General features: G+C 43.3%; 1 protein-coding gene across 1 annotated transcript in view; it reads right to left on the reverse strand.

The window, feature by feature from the left end:
* CCDC38 (coiled-coil domain containing 38) overlaps positions 1 to 15,430 on the reverse strand; it is a 54,557-nt gene extending 39,127 nt beyond the window's left edge. Inside the window, 6 exon segments of the mRNA XM_075060746.1 lie at positions 9,328 to 9,408; positions 9,505 to 9,668; positions 10,661 to 10,728; positions 11,787 to 11,961; positions 14,966 to 15,060; positions 15,364 to 15,430. Of these exon segments, the coding sequence (XP_074916847.1) occupies positions 9,328 to 9,408; positions 9,505 to 9,668; positions 10,661 to 10,728; positions 11,787 to 11,961; positions 14,966 to 15,060; positions 15,364 to 15,430 (650 nt within the window).
* Between the last annotated feature and the right edge of the window lie 5,609 nt (positions 15,431 to 21,039).

A 21,039-nucleotide genomic window follows, 5' to 3' on the forward strand; every position in this document is an offset into this window, starting at 1 on the left:
TGGTGATGGGGGACTTCAACTACCCAGACATCTGTTAGGAAAATAACAGAGCAGGGCACAGATTACACTGCTCTACAGCCAAAATGCTTCTGAAATAAATGTAGTCAAACTTTACTAATTCTGGGTCACTGAGAACGAAAATGATGCTTAAAATTGTTGATTGCTCTACTTCTACAGCAGTGTATCTCCTGGCAGTGTGATGTTAGGGTTCCAGGTCCGGCGTCAAAAGTATCTGTCCATTCTTCTTCATGGAAGGGATCTTGAGCCTGCAAACAACATCGATGGTGGTGAGCGTTCAACGTTGTCAACCGATCCCAGATGAAGTGGAGACGTGTCATGATTCATCGAAAATCGGAAAGCTGTTGCTGCATAACAAATGTTTAGCCAAACAATCCGTTGGTCATTTGCAGCCATGAAAAACCTATACAATATGAACAACTTTGAGGGTGGCATAAACTATGAGCAATAAGTGGCACTGTTGTGCAATTGTAAGGTTGTTGCTCCCATGCTGGTCGCAGACTGGGATACCAAAGTATTGGGCTGATTTCTGCGAATGGGATAGTCGTGCAAGAGATTCCCATACATCAAGAAAGATTGGCCACCCGACAGTTCATTGGACTGGAGAAAGTGTATCAATCCATCGCTGGTTGAATCAAGGAAGATGTTACCACCTTTACACCATCTAAGTGGTCGATGAAAACTTTGTCAGGCCATTGACAAACAACAAGCAGCTTTCAGTACTCCGTGGAAAAATTTCCAAGGTTAAGTGAAGCTCAGATAAGGAAGGTGCTTTGTTGTCCTGCAGATTCGGAAACTTCTTCTCGAGATATGCATTTGACATGCACGTGCGTGGCAAGGAAAAGACAAGAGAAAGCCTTTCAGTTTGAAATAAATTTCTCTCGGAAACAACAGGCAGACAACTACAGTTGTTGGTGGAACACCTCTCAAGGCATACAAAAAGCCTTGTTGCAACATGTCACTAAGAAATTACATTTTGCACTCTCGCTATATTTTTTTCCACCAAACCGGAGCAGTGAGCCACAACACGGTGAGCGATTCACCAGGACATTGCAAAATGGAGAAACGCTATCAGGGCAAGAATGGAGCCCATCAATGCTGCAGACTATTGCTGAACATGACAAGATGCTCCATTTAATGAATACATAAGACAAACAAGAACGCCGAGAGACACGAATAGGACTAAACTATGGCACATAATAGTTTTTTGCCTTTTGTTTCAAACCATAAATTTATTATATAACCCTTTGCTGATTTTTAAAGTGTACATAAACAGGACAGTGAAATATTACATGAAAGCAACCAAAACACATGAAAAGATCTAGTTTTACAATTTATGATTAAAACTCTACTATCTCCACCATATACATAGACATAAAGTAAAAAACTTAATACTTAGAAACAGTAGCCAATCAGTTGTTTAATTGTCATATTTGAATTCAGCACATCAAAATACATAATAAATACCAACATTTTATCTCGAAGCAGATGACTTCTCAAAATTGTAGACCAGTGTTATCTAATAAGTTTTTGGAATGTATTGAGACAATTTTATTCAGATAGGTGGACAACATAAGGGAGAGGCTGTTCTAGATTTGATATTGACAAATAGGAGAGATCTTTGTCCAATCTGGACAAATGGAGAAATGGTCTGAGGTAAACTGGATGAAGTTCATAAAGACAAATGCAAAGTGCTCCACTTAGAAGGAACAATCAGTCCCCCACATACAGAATGAGAAGAGACTGTCTAGGAAGGAGTAGGCAGAAAGAGATCTAGGGGTTATGTGGACCACAGCTAAATATTGAACAGTGTATACTGTGCAAAAAAAGCAAACATATTCTGGGATGCATTAACAGGTGTTTTGTGAGCAAACCATGAGAAATCATTCTTCCTGCTCTACTGCGCCTGGTTAGCCTCAACTGGAGTATTGTGTCCTTCTCGGCACCGCATGTCAAGAAAGATCGGAGAAATTGGAGAGGGTCCAGAAAGAGCAACAAGATCATTAAAAGTCTGAGAACATAACCTATGAAGGAAGGCTGAAAGATGGGTTTGTTAGTTTGGAAAGAGAAAACTGAGAAGGGACATGATAGCAGTTTCAGGTACTAAAGGTGTCATAAGGAGGAGGGAGAGAACTTGTCACCTAGCCTCTAGGATAGAACAGAAGCAATGGGCTAAACTGCAGCAAGGGAGGTTTAGGTTGGACATTAGAAAGTTCCTAACTGTCAAGGTGGTTAAACACTGAAATAAATGCTGTGAGGTTGGAATCCTCTCTGGAGATATTTAAATAGGTTAGATAAATACTATCAGGATGGTCTCAGGGTGAAAGAACATAAAGGACTTACTGTACTCCAGAGTCCTACAGAGGAGGCCTTAACCGAAGTAGGTGTGCTTCTATCGGAAGAGGTAGGCCTTAAATCCCAGGCCTTTTAAATCAGATTTAAAGGGTCGGAGTGCTGAAGCTAGGAGCTGGCCCTTTAAATCACCTCCGGACTACAGCTGCAGACGGCGAGAGCCCCGGGGTTTGGGCAGGGCGAAAGTAATTTACATTCTTACCCATAGGTCAATCGCAAGCAACCCACCTCTCCTACGTACTCATGGATCCTCCCATTGCACACATAGATGGAGAAAATAAAGCTACTATTACTACTAGCAGGACTCGTCTGTAAAACTTCTACTATGAATAAGCCGAAAACAGTGAACACTCAGCTCATTTCCTCGTGTCTCCCCTCCTCCCCAGTCAGGCAGCCAACACTAGCCGTGCTTTCCTTGCCTGGCACTCACGCTGCAGGGGCTCCCTCTAGCTTGCAGCAGGGAGCAGGGAGACTGGCTGAGGGAGGGAGAAGCCTGCCTCCTGCATAAGAACAGTTAAATTCAGCTGTTCCCTGCGTGGTTCATTAACATTTCAAAGAGGATCTGCAAGCAGTTTGGACATCACAACCATCGATCCTTGCTGGGGAGGGAATGGGATAGATTTGAACTTGGAAATAGTTCCTGATTTTGATTGTGTTTTTTGTGTATAGGAGATCCCCTCATCCCGGCGGCAGAAAAGAACTGCCCCTGCCGTGGTCACTGGCCCACAACAACAACAACTGGGAGTGAAATTAACAAGGATGCCAGAAACGGCTCCTAACCCTGGGGGCTGAACTGCGCAGGGAACAGCTGAGTTTAAACTGTTCTTATGCAGGCAGCAGCAGCAGGCATCTCAGCCAGTCTCCCTAATGCAAGCTAGAGCCTTGAGGAGAACCCCTGCTCAGGGGAGTAGAGGCGGAGGAATGCAGAGCCTTGTCTGCAGCCTGGTTGGAGGAGGGGGAGGGAGGAAATGAGAAACCAATGTGACAGGAAGTTTTCCCCTTCCACCTGCTTTTATTAGCTCTGGATTTAAGCTGTGCAGCCAAATGCTTGTATTTGTTGTGTATATTAGTATTGGAGAGATCCCCTCATCCCAGGGGCAGAAAAGGATTGCCCCTGCCATGGTCAAACACACCCTCCCCCCTTCCCCCAGCTACTGTGAGTGAAATTAACAAAGATGTCAGAAACCGCTCCTAACCCCGGGTGCTGAACCGCTCAGGGAACAGCTGAGTTTAAACTATTTTTATGCAGGGGGCAGGCTTCTCCCTCCCTCAGGCAGTCTCCTTTTCTTACCGGTTCTCTGTACTGGCCCGTACCGGCTTACTTTCACCTCTGGATGGTCTAGACAGTATTTGGTCCTGCCATGAGGGCAGGGGACTGAATTCGATGACCTCTCGAGGTCCCTTCCAGTCCTAGAGTCTATGAATCTATGAACTTACTGAGAATTTGAAAGTGGAAGGCAGCTTGGGTGAAAGTGATCACAAAATGATAGAGTTCATGATTCTAAGGAATGGTGGGAGGGAGAACAGCAAAATAAAGACAATGGATTTCAAGAAGGCAGACTTTAGCACACTCAGGGAGTTGGTAGGTAAGATCCCATGGGAAGCAAGTCTAAGTGTAAAAACAAGAAAAGACAGTTGGCAGCTTTTTAAAGAGACATTATTAAGGGCACAAGAGCAAACTATCCCACTGTATAGAAAAGATAGGAAGAATGGCAAGAGATTGCCCTGGCTTACCCAGGAGATCTTCAATGATCTAAAAATCAAAAAAGAGTCCTACAAAAAGTGGAAACTAGGTCAAATTACAAAGGATGAATATAAACAAACACCACAGGTATGTAGGGACAAAATTAGAAAGGTCCAGGCATAAAACAAGATCAAACTAGCTAGAGACATAAAGGGTAACAAGAAGCAAGAGGAAGACCAAGAACAGGAAAAGCCCGTTACTCAATTGGGGGGGCAGGGAAGAGGAATAATATCTGGAAAAGGCAGAAGTGCTTAATGACTTATTTGTTTCGGTTTTCATCAAGAAAGTTGGTGATGATTGGATGTCTAACACAGTGAATGCCAATGAAAATGAGGTAGGATCAGAAGAGACTAAAATAGGGAATGAACAAGTTAAAAATTGCTTGGACAAATTAGATGTCTCCAAATCACCAGGGTCTGATTAAATGCATCCTAGAATACTCAAGGAGCTGACAGAGGAGATATCTGAGCCATTAGCGATTATATTTGAAAAGTCATGGACGATAGGACAGATTCCAGAAGACTGGAAAAGGGCAAATATAGTGCTAATCTATAAAAAGGGAAATAAGGACAACTCGGGGAATTACAGACCAATCAGCTTAACTTCTGTATCTGGAAAAATAATGGAGTAAATAATTAAGCAATCAATTTGCAAACATCTAGAAGATAATAAGGTGATAAGTAACAGTCAGCACGGATTTGTGAAAAACAAATTGTGTCAAACCAACCTGATAGCGTTCTTTGACAGGGTAACAAACTTTGTGGATGGGGGAAAGTGGTAGACGTGGTATATCTTGACTTTAGTAAAGCTTTTGATACTGTCTTGCCTGACCTTATCACAAACAAACCAGGGAAAAGCAACCTAGATGGAGCTACTATAAGGTGGGTGCAAAACTGGTTGGAAAACCGTTCCTAGAGAGTAGTTATCAGTGGTTCAGAGTCATGCTGGAAAGGCATAACAAGTGGGGTCCCACAGGGATCAGCTCTGAGTCCGGTTCTATTCAATATCTTCATCAGTGATTTAGATGGCATACAGAGTACACATCTAAAGTTTGCAGACGATACCAAACTGGGAGGGTTGCAAGTGCTTTGAAGAATAGGATTGTGATGGGTTGGATCACAGAACCCCCCCTTGGGGCTGCCAACTTATGTGCCAAGACTACTTCTGCCCCTGCTTTCCCTTCTAGCTTGGGACTCCAGAGCCCTGCCTGGTTGTGTCAGACATGCTTATCGGCCACAAACACAGACCCAGGTCTGAACCACGTCCCACAAACGGCAAGCTTAAGTGATAGCAACTTAAGAAGTGTTCCTGTCTCTAACACTCAGATGCCCAATTCCCAATGGGGTCCAAACCCCAAATAAATCCATTTTACTATGTATAAAGCTTATGCAGGGTAAACTCAGAAATTGTTCACCCTCTGTAACACCGATAGAGAGACATGCACAGCTGTTTCCTGCCCCCCTCCCCAGGTATTAATACATACTCTGGGTTAATTTATAAGTAAAAAGTGATTTTATAAAATACAAAAAGTAGGATTTAAGTGGTTCCAAGTAATGACAGACAGAACGAAGTGAATTACCAAGTAAAATAAAACAAAACACACAAATCTAAGCCTGATACAGTAATAAAACTGAATACAGACAAAATCTCACCCTCAGAGATGTTTCAATAAGTTTCTTTCATAGACTGGATGCCTTCCTAGTCTGGGCACAATCCTTTCCCCAGTACAGCTCTTGTTCCAGCTCAGGTGGTAGCTAGGGGATTTCTCATGACTGCAGTCCCCATTGTTCTGTTCCACCCACTTATATATCTTTTGCATAAGGTGGGAATCTTTTGTTCCTTTCTGCGTTCCCACCCCTCCTTCTAAATGAAAAATCACCAGGTTAAAGATGGATTCCAGCTCAGGTGACAGGATCATGTCACTGTAAGACTTTATTACCCACTTGCCAGCACACACTATACAGAAAGATTTACAAGTAAAACAGAGCCATCTATAGTCAATTATTCTGGTTAATGGGAGCCATCAAGATTCCAAACTACCATTAATAGCCTAAACTTTGCATAATTATAATAGGACCTCAGAGTTATATTTCATATTTCTAGTTTCAGATACAAGAATGATACATTCATACAAACAGGATGACCACATTCAGTAGATTATAAGCTTTGTAATGATACCTTACAAGAGACCTTTTGCATGAAGCATATTCCAGTTACCTTATATTCACACTTAATAGCATATTTTCATAAAATCATGTAAGGTGCAACGTCACAAGGATTAAAGTTCAAAATGATCTGGACAAACTGGAGAAAGGGGATCTGAAAGTTAAAAAGGATGAAAATTCAATAAGGACAAATGCAAAAGTACTCTGTTAGGAAGGAACAATTCAGTTGCACACATACAAAATGGGAAATGACTGTGAGGAAGGAGCACTGCGGAAAGGGATCTAGGGTCATAGTGGATCACAAGCTAAATATGAGTCCAACAGTTTAACACTGTTGCAAAAAACAAACATCCTTCTTGGATGTATTAGCAGTAGTGTTGTAAGCAAGACACAAGAAGTAATTCTTCCGCTCTACTCTGTGCTGATTAGGCGTCAACCGGAGTATTGTGTCCAGTTCTGGGCGCTACATTTCAGGAAGGATGTCGACAAAATTGGAGAGTCCAGAGAAGAGCAACAAAAATGAGTAAAGATCTAGAAAACACGACGTATGAGGGAAGATTGAAAAAACTGGGTTTGTTTAGTCTGGAAAAGAGAAGAAGTCTGGAAAAGAGAAGAAGATATGATAACAGTTTTCAAGTATGTAAAAGGTTTTTACAAGGAAGAGTAAGAAAATTTGTTTTTTTTAACCTCTGAGGAAAGGACAAGAACCAATGGACTTAAATTGAAGCAAGAGAGGTTTAGGCTGGACATTAGGAAAAACTTACTAACTGTCAGAGTGGTTAAGCAGTGGAATAAATTGCCTAGGGAGGTTGTGGAATCTCCATCATTGGAGATTTTTAAGAACAGGTTAGACAAACACCTGTCAGGAATGATCTAGGTAATACTTAGTCCTAACACAAGTGCAGGGGGCTGGACTCGTTGACCTCTCGAAGTCCCTTCTAGTTCTATGATTCTATATGTCTAAATCTCCTTTTTGAGAAAAAGTTGTTTGTATTCTGGTTATTTACCAGACTACCAAGTGAGTTGAATGAGGAGACAAGGTCCTAGCAGAAAGAACACTATTAGGATAAGAAATTTCTCATTCTCTTGCAAAGCTTCTCTCCTAATTCATCAATAATGGGAAGCAGTAAGAATTGAATCACAGAAGTGTAGGGGGATGAGTGTTTTAATTATTATTATAGTAGAATAATAGGCAGGAAAGGAAGTTACTCTCATATAAAGCAAGGAATTAGGTGGGAACTAACCCAGTAGCAACTTCCTACTGAAGGACACCTCTGCAAAGGAATGGAAACTTACTTTGAAAATCTTCCTCGGATGAGGTACAGATATTTTTTCCCCCATGCCACTAGGGACTTCTGTGAATAGCTTCCCAGATGCTAAGCATGCCATCTGGTGCAGTTTTTTAACATATTACCTGTAGCAACTTTGAGATCTGAAGACAGGGCCAGATTATGACATTCTGAGGCCCTAAACTATGTCCAATGTAAGAGGCCCCATACCATAAAAAAAAATTAATTGATTATTTTCACAGAAAGGACATTGAACATATAAACACAAAAGCTTTATATTTGCATATATGCAAAGGCGAAGTTGTAAAAATAGAATATTAATTAACTAAAACACATCTTGCAATATGCCTGTCTGAATTATAAAATAGTTTCAAATTAATGTATTTTCATCTATGATTTCTTAATTAGTAGATATGAAAACTTTATACCTACAGCAACACAAACACAGTTACAGTTACACAGACCAGCTTACTTAAAGGCAGCGGTACAACCTGAGTACGTCTGTCTGCACATCACATTAATTGTAACACTGAAATTTAAAACATTTTATTTCCTGATTTTTGGAGAGCAAAGTCATTACTGATGCCCTCAAATGATAAGCTTTGGAGTTTGTCACTTTCGATGCACAGAATGCTTAGGGCGGATAGCTTTTCTTGCAGAATATTCTAGGCAGACATCTCTGTCATAAACAGATAGCTAAGGGTTAATGTCTCTTTTACCTGTAAAGGGTTAAGAACAGGGAACAACACCTGACCAGAGGACCAATCAGGAAACCGGATTTTTCAAATCTCAAGGGAGGGAAGTTTTTGGGTGTGGGTCCTTTGTTCTGTGTCTGTTGCTCTCTATTTGCAGGGACTCTGAGTGAGGGTGAGAGAAACCTGATCTCTCTGGTTTGTTTCAAGAATTGAAACAGGGTGATCTCCAGGGCCATCCAGGGAGGGGAAGCCTGGGAGGAAAGTAACGAGGAGACAAGGGGGGGGGTTATTTCCTTTGTTGTGAGACTCAGGGCATCTGAGTCTTGGGGGTCCCCCAGGGAAGGTTTTGGGGAGACCAGAGTGAGCCAGGCACTGGAATTCCTGGCTGGTGGCAGCGCTATCAGATCTAAGCTGGTAATTAAGCTTGGAGGTTTCATGCAGGCACCCACATTTTGGACGCTAAGGTTCAGAATTGGGACTTATGCTTTATGACAATCTCTCTTCATATTTGCTTTTCTATCCTCTTTCTCCCTCAGGACCACTAATTAATCTTGAGTAAACACCTTGGACACACAGAGTCACAACAAGCTATATGCGTGAAAGAGAAAGAAAGAATTTACCAGAAAAAAACCTGGTAATCTAGACAGGCATTGAGAAAGTGAGAAAAACTAGCCTATATTCAAGCAAATAGAATGCATATTACAGGCTTTAATAGCACATAGAAATAACTTGCTCACCAAGTACTCAGAATACTTTGATATATATGTATATCTTCCTTCACTTCTCTCAAAACCCTCTATTTATCCTTTTGTCAGCACTCTCTAACATTTACTGTGAAGCTTCCCGAAACTGACGGCAGGAAGCCAACACTTCTGCACTTAACTCACTTCATGGGGATCAACGGGTGTCGGGGATAGGCCCAAACTGTGCACCTACAGAACAGCTCAATGTGGCCGTGGGTGAACCTCAAAGATTAGTTCCCCCCAGAGTGTTCTTCAGAAGAGAAGAATCTGTGCCACTGTTACCATAAAAAGAGGAGTACATTTGTAACATAAAAATCTCACCTTTTAACAGCGAAGAGTTCATTAATAGCAGACTTTACATCTGCTGCCATTTCCATTTTAGATTTTGTTTCTTGGGCTGCACTAAAAAGTAACATGGAAATATTACAGAGATGTAAGTGTACGGTTTTTGGTAGATCAAAAATTAAAACAAACATTAACTGTAATAGCGATTCTAACATTTTAAGTGCATCTGCAGAACTTCGGTCGTTTTCTTTCAGAAATTCCTCAAATGCAATTGTATCGTCTTCTAGCTTTGCTTCAGCAGAGCTGGCCTCTTTCTCGGCTTGCATTGCTAATTTCTCCAGCTTCTTTATAGTTTGTTTTTTCACTTTTACTGTGTACTAGGAAAACAGAGTGGGGAAATATTATGTACAAAATGCTGTCCAAATGTATTTTGCATTTGTATTTCATCATTTCAGGGAGCAAAATAAACTTAGCAAGACATGCTCAAAGAGATACGAATAATTGCCCTAATTCAGACAAGGATAATGACCCAAAGAATTAATGGTCAAAATATATTATTTCAATGCTAAGTTTACGGATTTAAACACAATGTCAAGAAATACAAAACCAAGAATCCGATAGTTACATTTTTCACTCACACTACATATACCAAGCCTGACTCTCTGTTGTCCTAGGGCCCCTTTATGCTGTTTTTCGGCAACAGAACGAGACCTTAGAGGTAACAGAGCTTTCCCGAGGGACTATCCTCAGTGTAAGGGAGTTCCTCGGGCAGTACAAAGCTGGCAAAATGATTCTGTGCTGGTCGCCAGCCCAGGGGACAGAGCTGCAGTCCTGCTGGAGGCATGCAGCCTGAACATAAGTTAAAAGTTAATAGTATGGAAAAACCTGCACTGTTGTCTGTGATATATCTGGTCTTCAGATATACTGAGAATTTCTGTCTCCACTGATATCAATTTGGCAAAACTTCCAAGTAAGGCCTGACTTGTCACAGAATTGGTAATTGTAGAAAAAAAAAGCTACCCATCCATACACTTTTATTATGATGAATGTGAGCCTTACTCAACTTTTTTACCAAATTCAGGGCCAAATCCTTTAAATACTTAAATATGCGAGTTAGTTTTACTCACACGAGTAGTTCCAGTGACTTAGATGACATTGAGTAATCTTACTGTGTTTGCAGGGTTAGACATGCAGACTAGTGTGGAACCTCAGGTCAAGGTGCCTCTTACCATCACAAAAATTCAGACTTAGAGATAAACAGAAATATTCTAATCTCGTTACTTGCACAATTTTTATTTCACTTAATGTGCATTTATAACTACATTTTTCAGAAAACATCAGCCATAAGATCAACAACATTTTAGGGTACCTGCAGCAGAAACAACTCCTTCTGTTCCTTGATATAATCTGTTAAAGACTGTTTGTCACTTTGGCAACCTTTTAAGAAAATTTAAATGTTGTTAAAATTAATCTGATGATGTTACTATTATTCCTCCAAATTCCATGGTAAAAGATCCCATAAATTACATTTGCATTCAAAGATTTACAATACATTTTTATATCTTATTTAATTTGATAAGCAAAAAAATGACATCATAAGAAGTCTTACTGGGATTAGTTTCAAAGAATTAATTCACTAGACTTCCCAATGCTCTAATGCTGAAAACAGCACAATACATAAAGGAACTGCTTTTTGCAGCAGACTAATTCTTAGTACAGTGGTCCCCAAACTGTGGGGCGTGCCCCCTCAAGGGGCACAGAGAAACATTGGGGGGGATGTGGCAGGACCCAGGTCAGCTCCCAAAGGGGATGGGGAATGAGTGCCACCTAGCCCCACTTTGCCCCCAGCCCAGCTCTGACCTAGCCACAGCTGCACTCTTCCCCCTGCTCCACCCCCAGCCCAGCTCTGCCCTCATTCCCTCTCTGCCTCCAGCCCAGCTCCGACCCAGTTACAGCTCCACTCTGCCCCCTGCTCCACCCCCAGCCCAGCTCTGCCCTCATTTCCTCTCTGCCCCCAGGCCAGCTCTGCCTCTAGCCCCATCCCCAGTTCAGCCCCCAGATCTGCCTTCAGCCCAAGCTCTTCTGCTGAGGAAGCCATGACTGTGCATAAATGGAAGTGGGGGACGAGACACAAACAGATTCTGTTACTGGTAAGCGGGGGGAAGTTTGGGCACCACTGTATTAGTAACAGACTGTGGTGGTGGTGGTGAGATGGGGATGCAAACATTTGCACTCTCTTCAAAATTTGGATGCAAGTCTAAATCCTTGTCCTGAGTATCCTGAAAACTGACCTGCATGCCGAACAGTCAGATCCTGCAACCAAATCCCTTTGCCTTTATGGAGTGCCACTGAAATCAATGGGGTTCTATGCAGGTGCAGCGGTCCAGTTACAGGGATCCAATTACAGAATCTGGTCCTAAATGACCAAATCTGTGTCAAGGTAAGCAACTCTGACATGTGTATAACAAAATGTAAAGCTGAAAGAGTGTACTCACATTTTGCAAAAGTAAGAGCCCAGTTGGGACTAGAAGTAATAAACACTTTATCTACTGTAGCCCGGGTCTCTCTTTCAATGACTGAGTCCATCTTTTTCACAGAGTCTCGAGACTTTGCTCGTGAGGAAAATGTGCTCTTTTCATGGACCTTCAAATTCTGTTGAGCTATTTTATCCTGCATTTACAGATTTTCAGATAAGTGTGTTTATTAATGACACTATGAGCTCTTCGGGTAGGAACTTACCTTTCTGTAAAATACCATACATCTACGGCACTGTATAAATAATATCTCAGGGCCCTATTCTGCCACCCATATTCCATTTATTACCAAGTCCTGTAAAGATTTATGCATGTGTTTAACTTTACTACTATGAGTTGCTCTATTGATTTCAATGGAACCACTCATGGTGGTAAAGTCTAGCACATGTGTAACTCTGCAGGCTTGTGGCCTTAGTCTGCAAGTAGTCCCATTGGTCTTAATGGGACTACAATACAGGTAGAGGAAGATACTCGGTGTGAGTAAGGGTGGTAGAATTTGGCCCTTAGCTTGGACACAGTAATGGCCCTGAATATACAAGCACTCTTTCCATTTGCTGAAACAGTTCAGAAGACCGGAGTGTCTATGAATATTCATACACATATAGTTTGTATTAGATATATAAACTAAGATGCTATGTGAATTCATCTTTAAAGTACATTGCATAAAAGTCACTAAAAGAATAAGCTTTCATAAATTTCTTTAAGTTATTTAATTTATTTATTATTAGAAACAGAAATTAGAGATGAAGAACTGGTCATTTCATCAGTGCAAGATTACACACTACAGTACGTATATTATATAGTATGTACTCCTAACAACTCTTTTGGCCTTTGATTAGAATATTATATAGCTAATACATAGTAAAACACAAGAGTTGTATATGTGTGTATGTGTGTATGTGTTTCTTTGTTTTCTGTGTTAGCTATTTAGGGTCAGCTTTTGGGTTTGGATTTTTAAAATCTTTTGAAGCCCTCATATTCTTAAGAACAGCCAGAGAAGGTTATAAGGTCTAGCTGAGAAGCAACTAAAGTACCATCTGTTGCTGGGAGTTAAACAGCTTGAACTATAATTCTGTGCTGGGTAGATCACTGGCAACCAGGACATCACAAAAGCCCTGATTCAACAAGATACTTAAGCACATAAGTACTCCCATTGACTTCACTGATCAGGGCACGTCTACACTGCGCACAGGTCTAACTAAATGAGTGTGAACAGCAGTGTGCAACAAAGTGCTGCACTGTAACACCCCTGTGTGGACTCTGCAAATATAAACTTATAGGTCCCGAGTTCACACTAATGCAGGAAGTTTGCACCTGCAGTGTAAACACAGGGCAGTTACAGCGCAGCACTTTGGTGCGCACTGCTATTTGCACCCACTTAGTCCAAACTGCGGGGCAGTATAGACATGCCTTGAGACATGCAAAAACATTATCTAAACTGAAGCGTCCCTAGCCTCTATTTTCCAGAATCTGGTAATGGGTGACAGGGATGGATCACTTGATGATTACCTGTTCTGCTCATTCCCTCTGGAGCACCTGGCCTTGGCCACTGTCGGAAGACAGGATCCTGGCCTAGATGGACCATTGGTCTGACCCAGTATGGTTGTTCTTATGACTACTCACATGTTTAAAGTTAGGCACATGCTTAAGTTCCTTGCTGAATCAGGATCAGGGCTGGCTCTACTGTTTTCGATGCCCCAAGCAGCATGCCAAATTGCCGCCGCGGACGGCAGGGGCAGTCCGTGTGCCGTTAGGGCGGCACGTGCGTTTCTGTGGCGGCGGCAATTCGGTGGCAGCTCCTGTCTTCAGCCGGAAGACAAATCTGCGCTGCTGCGGATAGCTGAACACAGAAGCTGCCACCAAATTGTCACTGCCGTGGAAACACGTGTGCTGCCCTAACAGCACATGGACTGCCCCCGCCGTCCGTGGTGGCAATTCGACACACTGCTTGGGGGCAAAAACCCATGGACTGCCGTCCCTTGCAGACTGCCGCCTCAAGCACCTGCTTGGAATGCTGGTGCCTGGAGCTGGCCCTGATTGGGATCTAAATCAGTAGGGAGCTGGGGGACCAACAAAAAAATTGAATGAGACAACTTGGCAATGAGGAGTGGCTTTGGAATGCTAGCCTGAGGGAGATGTTTCATTTTCTATTCTGCTGGGTCTGAAGCATGCAAAGTTTCTGGGCATAATGGGAAGGGGGCACAGAGTTCCATCATTTTTACTTTTGTGAAGTTATGACAAAAATATTTTACACTGAGAAAGTACGTTTTACACAAAACCTAACTGGCCTGAAATAATGTGAAGTCCAAGAGTGTATAACAAATTTGCATTTGTTCTCTGGATTAGTTCCAGAAATTTAGAAACAAGTTCAGTTAAATCAATGCAATTTCTGAATTCAGATGAGCTCAAAGGCTATGGTCAGCCCTGATGGGTCAGTGACCTACAATACCTTTGCAGTTAGGACACAAGCTTAAAAGTACCATTCAACAAAACTCACTAATAAAAAACAATTCTCAGGACTTCCAAAGTCTCCTCGTATCTGAGTGAACCTCAGATTATTTTGCAAATATTAATAAATTTAGCCATACAATAAAACAGTATGGGAAGAAACTATTATGAATCCCATTTTACAGATGAGGAAACTGAGGCACAGAGCTATTATGTGACTTACTCAAAGTCACACAGAAAGTCTACGGTAAAGTCAGGACTACAACTCAGAATACTTTACCCTGAGTTCTGTGCCTCACCCACTAAACCATACCTCAGCTCTTAGGCTGAATGTTCTAGAAATATGCTACTGGATGACTATATCTGGGGCAGCCTGATTTTTTCATTCTTTTGAAAGCATGTACTTCCTGTGAGAAACTACTGCAGGAATATTATATATACACATCCAGCATCAGCTAAAAGAAATTTAAAATGCAGTATTTACCACCATAAAAGTTTTTAACACATTGTACTAAACTGGGGAGCTGGGGATATTTATCTGCAGACTTTTCACCACTTTGTTTTGTTTGGTGAAATGAGTTCCTTTCCCCCTAAACAGAGGAACTTGACAGTTATAGGTAAAGTACTTTAAATTAATAACATACCTAGACTTAGCATGGGCTCTGACAATTAAACCTGACACAAACACATACCTCTTCTTTGGCCCTACACTCAATGTCTCTGTAAAGAAATGGCTTGCAGTCCACAATTGTAAAAGGAGTCCTCTTTTGATTATCAGTGTCATAGTCTATAAAAGATGAAAGGGAAAAAAATAATATTCTGACACCTTTTAAAACACCACCATGTAAAATTCAGTCCAAAAAGCTGTTTTAGTGGAACATTAAGCTTGTGATTCAAACTCAGGAAATTAAAAATGTGCATTACTTTGGCACCCTTCACTCTATCCTCTCCCGTATACATAATTCATAAGCGCTGTACTGCGAATGTCATCCTTCGAGCACAACAACCCCTTCTTGCAGTTGTTAAGCATTACACAAAATTCACATATGGTGTTTATTTGTTTATTTTTTTAATCAAAACATTTTTTTACCAAAACTAACGCCCTGAAATCTAGGCGTCTGGGACTGAGTCGGTGGAAATAAGTCTTCTGATGCCATCCCTACTTTCTGAAATTCCTTCGGGAACTGCTGAAATAGACAAAATGGAAAAAAAAGCATTAGCATTAGAATATTAAATCTGGTAAAGACTTGAGGCCAGCTTGTCTTTTGGTCTATGCATAGAGACAAATTGAGTAGTAAGGCACATAATTAAATACGAACATGCACAAACACAGGTTTGAGTTTTATGCACATACATGGGTATACTTGCAAGTTTTCTGTGAGCACAATATGGAGATCTGTTGAACACTGGACCCAAAATATCTGTGGAATAATTGAAGCAGTTTTAGCAGTACAAACCACTGTGGGGTCTCTCATCAATTTCTATTTTAACGCATAAAATAGTGTCACCCGAGACTACCAGAATATCCAGCGAGAACTCCTGGAACAGGTCAGAGACACAGGATAGGATTCACAAAGTTACTCAGCTGCCTAAACCCCACACTTAGGTGCCTAAATCTTAAGCACTTAAATCCCAGGTTTGGCTCCACTGAGATTCACAAAACTCCCACCCCTACTCTGTAGGGGTCTAACCTCCTGTGGCACCTATGTTTCTGCCTCTGACCATGAGCACTGCTGCCTCACTCTAAGTATCCAGGTGCCTATCTCCCACCTAAGACCCAGAGTGATTCACTAACCACATTTGCCCATTTATCTTGTGTGAGGGGCCCAAGCTGGTAGGCGTGCTCAGATGCTGCCCACCGGCTCAGGTCACATTCCAAAGCCAGCCAGAGGAGAAGGTGACAGTGCTGCCACCACCCACTTTCTAACTTTTGGCTCAATGGCTAGAGAACCCACCCAGGGTGGGGGAGACCCATACTCAACTCTCCCCTCTGCCTGAGGGAAAGAAAGGGTTTAAACAGGGTGGGAGGGTTTCCCATCTCTCAAGAGACTATTCTAAACACTGAGCTATTGGATAATCTGAAGTGGAACTCCCGCAATCTCTCCTGCTGAAGCAATTTCCCTGTGGATAAACAGAGTCACTGGAGCAGCAGGACAGAACCCTGGGTCTCCCATGTGGATGCTCTAACCACTAGGCTACAGAGTTAGTCTGTCTCTCTCTGGTCCAACTATTTAACTATTTAATCTACAGCGGAACAGCTTCTACAGGAAAGGTTTCGGGAGCCCCCATCGGAATATCCCAGAGCTCAATGGTTTGGCCACTCTCCTGAGAAGTGGGAGACTCCTTTTCCAATCCTTTCCCCTCATCAGACAGACAAGGAAATTGAACCTGGGTCACCTGAGTTAGAGTGCTCTAACCACTTGGCTAAGTTATAAAGCAGGCAGCAGCAGCAGCACCTCCTCATCTAGCCATTTGTATGTAGTTAGGCACCTGCCTAACTCATTCTCAAAAGAAAATGCCTGAAAAAGTCACCTGACTCCAGGAGAAGAGTTCCCTGTTTATGAATTGCTAACAAAGATAGGTGCCCAAGTCCTAGCTGCAGGGAGGCGCCTACCTCTGAGAGAGAGGGTTAGGGCTTTGCAGTGCTGTAACAAGGACGAGGCCAGTGAGGCACTTGCCTTGGGTGCGCAAAGCAGAGGGGCGCAGCTCTGCTGCAATCAGCGGCACTTCAGTAGCAGCTCTACCGCTGCCATTTCTTCGGCGGCAATTCAGCGGCGGGTCCCTGAGTTCCTGTCAGAGAGAAGGACCTGCTGCCGAATTGCCACCACCGCTTCATTCATTCTTTGGCGGCAATTTGGCAGCAGGTCCTTCTCTCTGACAGGGACTCAGGGACCCGCTGCTGAATTGCTGCCAAAGAATGAAGGAAACGGTGGCGGCAATTCGGTGGCAGATTCTTCCCTTCAACAGGGACTCAGGGACCTGCCGCCGAAGAGCCCGGACCCAGCCCTTGCTTCGAGCGCAAAAATTCCTTGTTACGGCTCTGGGGCTTTGCACACACCCCTGTTGTTGGCATCTCCCATTGGCTAGCTTAGACAGCTTCCTACTAAGTATGCTGGTGTCAGAAACAGATAGTAGAAGTTAATAGCACAGAAGTACTTTATATCTCTTTTGACTGTAAAGGGTTAACAAGTTCAGTGAGCTTGGCTGTCACCTGATCAGAGAACCAATCAGGGGACAGGATACTTTCAAATCTTGAGAAAGTTTCTGTGTGTGCTGTTAGTTTTTGGTTTTTGTTCTCTCTGGGTTCTGAGAGTGACCAGACATGCAGCCAGGTTTCCCTCCAATCTCTCCGATACAAGCTCTTATAAGTTCAGAATAGTGAGTACTAGGTAGATAAGGCGAGTTAGACTTATGTTTGTTTTCTTATTTGCAAATGTGCATTTGGCTGGAAGGAGTTCAAATCTGTATTTTGCTGAAAGGATTTTAATTTGTACTTGTATACTTAGGCTGGGAGGGTATTACCAGTGCCTATAGCTAAAAAACCCTGTACCTAATCCATCTTAAATTTACAAAGATAATTTTTACTGTTTTTCTCTCTTTAATTAAAAGCTTTTCTTGTTTAAGAACCTGATTGTTTTTTTATTCTGGTGAGACCCCAGGGGACTGGGTCTGGATCCACCAGGGAATTGGTGGGGAGAAAGGAGGGAAGGGGGAGAGAGAGGTTAATTTTCTCTCTGTGTTAGGATTACTTTCTCTCTCAGGGAGAGTCTGGGAGGGGGAGAGAGAAGGAGGGAGGAAGGTGAATTTTCCTCTCTGTTTTGTGATTCAAGGAGTTTGAATCACAGTAATCTTCCAGGGTAACCCAGGGAGGGGAAGCCTGGGAGAGGCAACGGTGGGGGAAAGGGTTTACTTTCCTTGTGTTAAGATCCAGAGGATCTGGGTCTTGGGGTTCCCCGGGGAAGGTTTTGGGGGGCCAGAGTGTACCAGGCACTGGTATTCCTGGTTGGTGGCAGCACTACAGGTTCTAGGCTGGTAATTAAGCTTAGAGAAATTCATGCTGGTACCCCATCTTTTGGACGCTAAGGTTCAGGGTGGGGCTAGATACCATGACAGCTGGCTTTCTGGATCACAGTCTAAAGCACCCATCTCTGTCCATTTATTGTATAGGGAGCCTAGGTGCCTAACTCAGATTTTGTGAACCACAAAGTTGTTCCTGTGATTTTCTAGGCACCTAAAAGTTAGGCCTTATGACCCTGAGCATCATAATGCCCAAACTCCTTTGTGAATCTAGCCCACACTCCTTTAATCCTCAACCAACCCAGCAGCTAATCCGCCGTCTGCTTTAAGGGGGAAAATGTTTACAAAGAAGCCCTGCCTCTTCATCATTGCCCAGGCTCACCAGTGGGGAGCATGATGCCACATCATTAAAGATTTCCAAACACTGTCAATTACTAAAGAATTTAAACTACCATCAAAATATTTGTTCCTACCTCACAGTTTGTCTCATCTGAAGAAGAGGTTAGCTCAATAAGGCACATCCATGAAGCCTAGTACACCTGCCCCTTTTTGTTTATATACACAAAAATGTGTTGATATTATATTTTAATCTACATGTTACAAGAAAAATATTGACAAACTGGAGGGAATCTAGAGAAGAACAACAAAAATGGAGAGATCATTGTATGTAAGAAATTAAAAGAATGAAGCAATGACTAAACAGGAGAATGCAAACAGTAGTCTACAAATATTTTAGGGGCATACACATTGAGGAAGAAATGATGTACTCTGATATATAGGAGTTTGCCTAAAAGTGAAAGGTTGAAACAAAGAAATGGACAATTTAGGATGAATACCAAGAAAATCTTCCTGCCGGTGAGATGTGTTAGGCTGTGCAACAGTATCCCTGAGAAAGCTGTGAAAGCCCAATTATTCTGGGCTTCTAAAAGTAGACTGGACAAAGCATTAGTGTACGGGTGGTATGGAACAATCCTGCATTATCAGGGAGATGGGATGGATGATCTAATAAGTCTCGTGCACCTCTAAGGTTTGAGAATGTTGTAGAATCCTGGAAGATTCCTGGCTGGCAAGAAGGTACATTTATATTGACCTACCAATAGCACAAGGAGAACATGGGGAAAGATCTCAAACTTCAGTACTTAAAATTAGATTTTGGCACTGAAATAAAAATTGCCCAATTTCCAGGGGTGTTGAGCACCTGCCGAGCTCCAACTGACCTTAGTGGAATTTGTAAGTGCTCAGTTCTTCTGGAAATAAGGCACTTTCATTTAGGTCTAAATACGGAATTAGAAACCTACCTTTAGACACCTAGGTTAGGAGATTTTGTCCACAGCATTGTATTGTTCTCTTTTCTTTGAAGAGAGAACACCTAAAATGTTCATTTTGTGAGTAAAAATTCCTACTAAAACTCTCCTGTCTTCAGCTCTATAGGGGCAGTAAAATCTTAAGATTTATTTTTTAATCTTGGTGGAAATCAGATAAATGATAAATTCCCTAACCAAGTTTGGCAAGGGGCATCCGGCACACATGGGGCTGGATTCCTGTGATTCTGGGCAGGTCACGAACTTTAAGGGTGAACATTCCAAATTAGGAACCAAAACATTCCAGACGCCTCAGTCTAACTGTAACACGAAAATAAGCAGATGATATCCGCATTGCCATTCCCACCACAAAGCAGGATTAACAGGCCACTGGGGTGATTTGCTTAACAAGGGGAAATCTCCAGCTGGCACAGAGCCAGTATAGGACATGTGGCCAGAACCGCACTTCCACTCTAGCAAACCCCAACTGGCAGATTGGCCCCACTGGGGATATTACAAGCCAATACCATTTGCAGGAGTCCTTCTGGCGGATCTCTAGATTGCAATAGAGGAACTCCTACCCAACTCCAGGCTTGAGAGAGCACAGAGACACACAGGCACTCCAGTATCAGAGGGGTAGCCTGGATCTGTCAAAGCGGCAGAGAGTTCTGTGGCACCAGCAAATGTACTAGAGCATGAGCTTTAGTGGGTAAATACCCACTTCCTGGGATGATTGTCAAGCACATCCTGTGCAGTGCCATTAACAATCCTGAAACCACCTAGGCCAACCCCACCCCCAGCCCCCTTCCTCATCTAGCCCAGCAGAGCCCAACCACTCCTGAGGGCTCGCCCCAGGCTTGAGGACAACGGGGGTGAATTCAGTCTCGCCCCTCTGCAGTTACGCGCCTCCGAGAGAACAGGGACGTGTAGCTAACGTTGGGCTGGGAGCCTGGGAGAGGGGAAGCAGCAAGCTGGCCCCAGGCTTCTGCATCGGCCGGGTTGGCCCCCTTGCCCATCCGAGGAGAAGGGGGAAGCTCCCGGCGGAAACCTCAGCTCCCCCCCACCGAGCCTAGACACACACACGCCCCTCCACCTAAGGCCCCAACCGCTGCTCCCTCACCTGGCGAGGGGGCCAGGAGGGGCGCGGCCGAGCACAGGGGCAGCCGCAGGGACGGAGTCGGGGCCCTGCCTGGAGACTGTTGAGCAGCGCCGCGCGGGCCCGCTCGAGGCTGGGCGCAGAACTAGAAGCGCCGCCCCTCCCCCCCAGTGCCTCAGTTTCCCTCCGCGCTCGTCCCACGCCCCGGGGGCCAGGAGGAGCCCGTGCGCCCTCTAGCCGGCGGCAGCCCTTGCAAAAGCAACCCCAGCCCAGGGGCTTGGCAGATCCAGGGGCTGGATCCTTCCCGGGCCCCGCGTAGTCAAGGAGCTTCCAGCCCCGGCCCCTCGGCCCG

The sequence above is a fragment of the Chelonoidis abingdonii genome, chromosome 1 (genome assembly GCF_003597395.2).
Source record: "Chelonoidis abingdonii isolate Lonesome George chromosome 1, CheloAbing_2.0, whole genome shotgun sequence".
Lineage (NCBI taxonomy): Eukaryota > Metazoa > Chordata > Testudines > Testudinidae > Chelonoidis > Chelonoidis abingdonii.